The sequence below is a fragment of the Nannospalax galili genome, unplaced genomic scaffold (assembly GCF_000622305.1).
Source record: "Nannospalax galili isolate Female #2095 unplaced genomic scaffold, S.galili_v1.0 scaffold231, whole genome shotgun sequence".
NCBI classification, from domain to species: domain Eukaryota; kingdom Metazoa; phylum Chordata; class Mammalia; order Rodentia; family Spalacidae; genus Nannospalax; species Nannospalax galili.
Window position 1 is genome coordinate 3,077,339 of NW_008330120.1, and position 7,938 is coordinate 3,085,276.

Consider the following 7,938-nt stretch of genomic DNA (forward strand, 5'->3'; position numbering starts at 1 on the left):
TGTATTTTAAAAAACTAATTAAGAAACAGCCAGGGAGTGAGCAGACATCGTCATAGTTTCTGCTTCAAGCTCCTGCCCCGACTTCCCTCAGGGGTAGTCTGTGACTTGAAAGTGTGAGATGAAATAACTTTCCTCCCCAAGTTGCTTTTGTCCTGGAGGTGATCACAGAAAAGCTTGGAAGAATTAAGGATGATGAGCAAAGAGGCAGAGAAGGTGGGCTTGTCTTGGACCCCAGGCCTCTAAATCTGGTGGCCCGCCTTGGGTGGAAGAGCCTCACTTTTAAGTCCCAGGGACCCCTCTGTGCGAGAGCCGGGCTAACAAGCGGGCGCCATCTAGTGGCAGGTCCCCACATTGCGCGTCCCCCAGCCTGCTCAGGGCGCCTGGGTGATGTCCCTCCCCAGCACAGATGCAAGCATTAAAATGGTGACCTTGTTTATTTCAGATGACCAGTGCAGTTTGCTATCTTTCTCGACTGGTTCTGCAGGCGCTGGTTCTCCCCCAGGAGTCGTTAAAATAATCACTTGAGGATTTAAAAGATTTCCACGTGCTGGCCCGTGCCAAGCTGTGTGGAACTGGCCTGCGCTTAGATAGCCTCGGCAGCGACTTTTTTCTACTCGCTAAGGCGCTAAGGCGCAGCGGGATGAGCACCTGCAGCCTGCTGCTTGATGAACAGACAGCATCCAGGCGTACGTTCCTCCTTCTGCTCCCTGCTGCCCTGTGCACTAATGATGGGGCACAGGGGTCTTGAGGCTGGGGACATCTATACCCCCCCCCTCTTATCCCCGGTCCCCTATAGTGGGGACCCGGGTCCAGACACCTTGGAGGCTCAGTTCTTGGCACAAGGCCATTCTGTGAGCCTGGACTCCTGTAATCTGGGAGAGAGTGTTCTCTAAACTGGGGATCACTAACTGACCTTTTTGAGAATTTATTAAAGCAGGGGGGCCAGGAAGTAGGTAGTTTCATTAGATTTTTTTTTTTTTTTTGGTCTTTTTGAGACAGGGTCTCCCTGTAGCCCTAGCGGACCTGGAACTTGCCATGTAGATCAGGTTGGCCTCATCTCACAGAGATCCACCTACCTCTGCCTCCTAAATGCTGGGATTAAAGGCATGCACTGCCACACCTGGCTCATTAGCTCATTTTACAGGCAAGAAAACTGAGGCTTTAGGGCTTGAGAGATGAGTAAGAGCACTGGCTGCTCTTGCAGAGGACCCAGGTTCAGTTCCAGCACCCACATGGCAGCTAAGAACCAAATAATTCCAATTCCGGGGGATTCAATGCCCTCTTCTGGCCTCTACACTTACACATAAAAAAATAAATCACATAACACTTAAAACTGAGGGTCAGAGAAATTAAATAACTTGACTAAGGTCACACAGCCAGTGGAAAATGGGGTTGAGTTTGAACCCAACCAAGCTCCCATTCCTAAGATTCAGCAGAGTGGCCCCAGATGTGAGCTTCAAGGCTGTCTCTGGGAAGGAAAGTCAGAGGATGTTTCTCTCCTCCGATTCTGAAATCTCTAAGTTTTTCTATGCTGCTGGGTGTTTACATATCAGACCTCCTCAAGCCCCAGTTTCCCATCTGAGGAAAGAGGACAGTTTAGCCCTAGCTTTATGGACAAGTAAGCAACACACAGTAGGTGCCTTTTCCCAGGTCTCCATTGTCATCTGCATAGGGACTCTCGCAGAGCACATGGCCCCTCACTCCCAGGTCTTGCCCTCCTAGGGGGTCCATCCTGTGTGGTCCCGATGTCGTGTGTGTGTGTGTGTGTGTGTGTGTGTGTGTGTGTGTACCCCTCCCGGCCCCACAAGCCATGACTCCGCCTACCAGCATCACATCAGCCAGCATCACACCGGACTGCAGCTTACCAGCAATTCTGGTTTCAATTCCCTTGCTTTCAAGAGACACACCAAAGTTTCATTTTCTCTTTCTCCAGGAAGCTGGGGGTGGTGGTGGTGGAGCTGAACGGGTGTTTGATTCTGGGGTAGAAACAGCTGACACTTGCTACAAGCCATGACTCCGCCTACCAGCATCACATCAGCCAGCATCACACCGGACTGCAGCTTACCAGCAATTCTGGTTTCAATTCCCTTGCTTTCAAGAGACACACCAAAGTTTCATTTTCTCTTTCTCCAGGAAGCTGGGGGTGGTGGTGGTGGAGCTGAACGGGTGTTTGATTCTGGGGTAGAAACAGCTGACACTTGCTGGGTCCCAGCAGTCACCCCTTCCCTCTTGGGCTCAGAGTTCAGTCACTTAACGGCCAGGCCTGGGATCCTGCCACAGTGCAGGAACCTGCCACCTCAGGCCCAAGAGTGCCCCGAGGCTGCTGCAAGCATGGCGGAAGCTCCGACAGACCAGAGCACAACGAGAGGTAAGCAGAGGTCTTTCCCAAGCAGAGCTGGTCTGGAGGGGTAGGGGAGTTGGGGGGGGTCTAGGGCTCCTTCTTTCCTTGGCCCAGACAGCAGCAGTACCCGAGAACACCCCAGCCGAGGAGGAAGACACCCAGCTAAAGCAGGCTCGCTCAGGGCTCCTGTGCCCTAAGCCTCTTGCATCAGGCTTTGACAGCCCTTAGGCAAACGTGACAGCTCTTACCTCATGAATGAAGTCACCCAGGGTAGTGACAAGCCTCAGGTGTCACTGTGGAGTGCCTCTAGGCAGGGATCTGGACAGTCACCTTAAAGTCACTGTGGGAAACTGGGGCGCCGGCTTTGACAGGAAACATGAACGTTCTTTGGCGTTCCTGTACCTTCTGGCCCCTGGTTGAATTCTTTCTACGGTCCCTTTTTTCCCTGGAAGTCACTTGCTCTGTCCTGAGACTGAGCCAAGGCCCAGGCCTGTGGCTTTGTGGGTGGGATTTTGTTTGCTATACTTTTTTTTTTTTTAAGTAATCACATCCTCTTTCAATCCTCACACTATCCTAGATGCCCCTGCTGAGGCAGCTTATGGTAAAGTCTAGTTTATTTTCTTCAGACATCATGGTTCATTGACCAAACATTTGAACGTTTATAATGGGCATTTTAAAGATGGGGAAACCGAGACACAGGGCATTCACACAGCTAGTAGCTCACAGAGCCTGAATGTGGGTATATGAACAGGAAGAAACAGACCAGGAAGGGGCCTGTGAAACCAGGCAGGGGCCAGGTCAGGTGGCATGTTCCTGCTCTTCCTGAGGTGACAAGGAGGGGCCAAGGTGTAGAAGACCAGGGACTGGCTTCCCCTGGCTCCTGGGCTTCCTCCCTAGATGACTGTCACTGCCATCCTGTCATTTCCATCCCCATTCCCTGAACTCCCACTTTCAGACCCAAGCCAGTCCTTCAAATTCATCCTTCATCCCCAGCTCTGCCCACCTGCCCAGTGGAGGAGGGAGCGTATGGGAGCTCACTGTGGGCACAGTCACCAGGGAAAGGTTTTCCAAAGACAAAGTCAAGCCAGAATCAGAGGTTCATACCTATAATCTCAACACTGGGGAGCCTGAGGCAGAAAGACTGCTAGGGGTTCCAAGTCAGCCTGGCCTACATGGTGAGACCTTGTCTTTAAAAAAATTTAGAAAGATAGCCGGGCGTGGTGGTGCACGCCTTTAGTCCCAGCACTCGGGAGGCAGAGGCACGCGGATCTTTGTGAGTTCAAGGACAGCCTGGTCTACATAGTGAGTTCCAGGACAGCTGGGGCTACAGGAAGACCCTGTCTCAAAAAGACAAAAGAATAAATAAATAAATTAATTAAAAGGTAAAACTTGGCGCATAGATAAATGACTGGGGTAGAAACCCCCCATTTCCTGAGTATCCAGTGGGTAATCATCACCGAGCAAGACACTGAGGGTGCTACAGGGAACCAGGCAAACATCAGGGACCCTCAAGGACATGGTGGGTGAAGACGATTTCCCAAAGGCTGTTAAGTGGATGCTGGACAACAGATGGGGGTTGGGAAAAGTGTCCCTGTAGACAGGTGTGCCTAAAAGAGGGCAGGGGTAGTGCCTGGATGGCCCCTGGGGTTGCATGTAGAGGAGATTAGGGAGCGAGCACAGCCTCGTCTGGCTGCTAGCTGAGGGCACTGAAGAAAACCTTTCCGGAGTTGGTGGGCCACCTGGGAGACTGCTGGTGCCATCAGGGACATGGTGTTGAGGAGAAAGGAAAAGTAGAGAACCAGAGAGAAATCTGAGTTGTGCCTCCCAGGCTCCGGATCAATCTGACATGGAGCCCATTTCCCATGTCTGTTGGACTTCTGGCCTGGCTGACACCCACACCATCATAGTAGGTGCTGAGTTGGAGGGAGAAGTGGTCCCCGAGCAGGCTGGGAGGGGCAGCAGGCTACCGCAGCGGGGGTTCAAGGCCAGACTTGGCCTCAAGCCTCTTGCTCCATCATCTCAGAGCTGAGGGTTACTGCCTGCCCGGGCCCCCTCACCAGGAGGACACAGAATAGCTTGCACACTCCTCCATCATCTGATGATCCAACCATCCGACTGCGGGGCAGAGTCCACTCTGACCACTCTCTTGTCTCCGAACAGAGGTTTCAGCCGCTTTGCCCCACTGCCATCTGCTTGGCTTGGGTCTTGGCTCCCTCTCTGTTCTGGGCCCCTCTATGGAAGTCACCTTTTCCCTCCACAGCCTTAGACCCTTGGGCCATGGGGACCCCGCTTAGCTCTTCTCTCTGCCCCTACCCTAGATAACCTGGAACAGAAGATCCTGCAGGTGCTGAGTGACGCTGGTGTCCCTGTGAAGACCGCTCAGCTGGTGAAAGAATGTCAAGTGCCCAAGAAATTCCTCAACCAAGTCCTCTACTCCCTGAAGAAGGAGGCCAGGGTGTCCTTAGAAGCCCCTGCAACATGGCGCTTGGGCGGGGGTGCTCCTGGAGATGGGGTGCCCCTGGTCCCCAAGGTCCCTGAGGTCTCTGCTGCCCAGTCTAGCTTTGGTAATCTGCCATCAGGATCCATCTTTGCAATGGACAAACCTAGATTTGGGCCTGGGTTCCAAACCAGTCTCTGCCACTTTGGGACATGTGTCATCCTCTCCCTATCACATGGTTTCTTCTGGCCAATGCAGTTGAGGGTAGAGCTACTGCTCAGCCCAGGGTCTGCACATAGTAGGTCTGCAGCAGGTACCAGCCATAATAACAATACAATCCCAGCAGTAGTCACAAGAGCAGTGAGTGACACTGATAAGAGTCCAGTTGGAGCACATGCAGGTGGCTTGACAGCCCCCAAGCAGAAAGGGCCAGTGGCTCCAAGTGCTGGCACAGCACCGAGGGAGGGGGACAGAGAAGGAAGTGGTGGAGGAGGAACTGGCCTCCCGGCAGCCCACAGCTGTGACCCAGGAAGGTGGGAAGCAGCCCTCAGCTCTGGGATCCCAGTTTAATGCCCTGTCCGCCAAACCTCCTGTGGAACTGCTCCCCACCAGAGTGGGGACAGCTCCAGTATTCAATCAATACATCTTTGTTCCAACAGCCCCGAGGCCCCAGCAAGACACAGGTTCAGTCCCAGGCAGTCCCGGCCCTCAGCTCAGCACCCACCGTAAGCCTTCCCATTTCTCATCAACCCCATCCCTGCTGTTACAAACTGTTCATGGGGTGGGAGTGGGGGAAACACAGGGACCAATGTTTGGGGTTATGCCCTAGCACCAAGGTGCCCACAAAGGTCTCAGAGGCCAGAGTCATTCTTCACAGTCAAAATATCTAAATGGCCAAGAAGCAGTTTCTCTGCTTAGAGCTGACACTTGTCTGTGCCCCACATAGCCCAGGCTCTGGACTGAGAGTCTTATGCACATTTGTGGTTCCCAGACAACCACTGTCTCCAGTATGACCATGTGCTGTGGTAGATGAGGACTCTGCCCCCGACTTCATAAGCATCCCAGGCCACAGTCATTGAGTGGTATGTGGATCCAAACCCAGGAATCCCCAATAAGCACCTGCCTCCCACCTTGCAGAGGAACAGATCTACAGGTTCCTGGAGGCCAAAGGGCCTTGCAAAGCCCTGCACATCGCCCAAGCTCTGGGACTGAAGACAGCCAAAGATGTGAACCCAGACCTCTATGCCATGAGGAACCGCCACCTTCTGAACTATGATGGCCAGATATGGACAACCTGTGGGTCAAATCAAGGGTCAGGTATGAGAGGTCACGGGTCAGATTGGGATGGTCAAGGGTCAGTATCAGATGTTCTAGGGTCATACTGGCAAGGTCATGGGTCAGGAGTCAGTGGTCGAGGGTCAGGTAGGGGAGATCAAAGGTCAGGTTGGGAAGGTCAGGGCAAGGGGTCAGATTAGAAAGGTTAAAGGTCAGACCTGGATGGTCTAGGGTCAGGTTTTCCTGAGAGTCCTCCGGGTGGGATTCCAGGAGCGGGGGTGCTGACTGCAGAGAGGGGTGCTGGAGAGTCAAGAGCTGCAGATGCAGAGGGAGGGGCCCAATGCGACTGATCTGGGCACTGGGGTCAGTCTGAATTAGGTAACAACTCTGAGGGGTTTTAGTTGACTGAAGAAGCTAGGCCTCATGGCACAGGCCTCTAATCCCAGCACTCGGGAGGCAGAGGCAGAAGAACTGGCAGGTCAAGGCCAGCCTGAGCCTGTGGTACTTTAAGGAGCCCCCAAAATGTTTTATGTTAATGTCTTTTAACGTCAGAAGAAGAAATGAACATTTTAACAGCAATGCATATCTAAAAATTCCCCAGCCAGGATTTGCTTGCTTTCACACCAACATGGTTGCAAAATGCCATTATTTTATTTAATTTTTTTGAGACAGGGTCTCACGTAGCTCAGGATGACCTTGAATGCCTGATCTTCGGGCCTCCACCTCCCACGTGCTGGGATTACAAGTGAACACCACCATGCCTGGCTACTTTAAGTTTTACAGAAGAAAGTATGCACAGAGGCACACAAGCTGATGGCTCAAGAAGGTGTGTGGTCCTGTGGAGCAGAGCCTGGGGGTACTGGCCCGTGCTCCAGTGGGCCTGCCCACCTGCCTGCTCCCCCTGCTCATGGTGCCCACAGGGCTCCTGGCTACTGTGGGTGGCAGCCAGATTTTAAACATGGGGGACACATCAAAATCCTTAATACTGTTACCTGAGTCCTTGCTGGAGGGAGAGGAGTCTGGGGGGCTTGTTGAGAGCCGTGGTAGTCTCTGGAAACAGGGACAGAGTAAGGAGAGAGTAGGAGGTGCTGCTGTCCTTCAAGTGAGCCATCATGGCTAAGGACACAGGTAAGGCCCCCACTGCAGCGATTTCAGGCTAAGCTCCCATATGAGGCACCATGGTGTCCATCAAACACACGTAAGGAAGGCTTAGGACCTGCTCCTGGAGGCTCCAGGACCATCTTTCTTGGACACCAGGGGTGCAGCCTACACTTGTGTTTCAGCAAGCCTTCTGGGGGATTTGGTGCAGGTGATTCCCCTGAAGAGGCAAAGGGACTCAGTGGAGTGTTATTTTGTAGTTAATTCCCAAGAAAGACAACAGCCAGCAGCAATTATTTACCAGCAGAATCCAATCAACATGATCTGCCAACAAGGTGCAAACAGCCACATCTCCATTGCCAACTCTGAAGCCATCCGGATCGGGCATGGGAACTTCATACAGAGTCACACAGCCTTTGGTGACACTGGTGAGTCATCTGAGAAGGGCCCTGAACGGGACACCCACTGTGCCTGAGTTGGGGGACACTGGCAGGCCACTTGGTTCTCTAAGAAGAAAGGGCAGCTTCCTAATCTCCACAGTCCTGGGTGTGCCCTTCAGAACGAGAATGCCTGGATCAAACCTCACCTGCACCCCCTCTACTCTGAACTTCCGCTCCCTTAAACATTTTTGTTTATTGAATTTTTGCAAATTTTGTACAATATATTTTGATCATATCTAGATCCCCTCCCTTACCTACACCCCCATTCCTAGCCCTCCACAAAATTTCTGTACTCTACTGTATTTATATAAACTATATATTATGTAATATGTGTATTATATAATATA

General features: G+C 52.4%; 1 protein-coding gene across 1 annotated transcript in view; it reads left to right on the plus strand.

The window, feature by feature from the left end:
- Positions 1 to 2,112: 2,112 nt before the first annotated feature.
- Positions 2,113 to 7,938, plus strand: part of Zbp1 (Z-DNA binding protein 1) — a 14,307-nt gene continuing 8,481 nt past the window's right edge. The window contains exons 1-5 of the mRNA XM_017800402.2: positions 2,113 to 2,368; positions 4,660 to 4,905; positions 5,438 to 5,503; positions 5,916 to 6,095; positions 7,412 to 7,579. Coding sequence (XP_017655891.1) covers positions 2,332 to 2,368; positions 4,660 to 4,905; positions 5,438 to 5,503; positions 5,916 to 6,095; positions 7,412 to 7,579 — 697 coding nt within the window. The 5' untranslated portion in view covers positions 2,113 to 2,331. The remainder of the gene's footprint in view (positions 2,369 to 4,659; positions 4,906 to 5,437; positions 5,504 to 5,915; positions 6,096 to 7,411; positions 7,580 to 7,938) is intronic.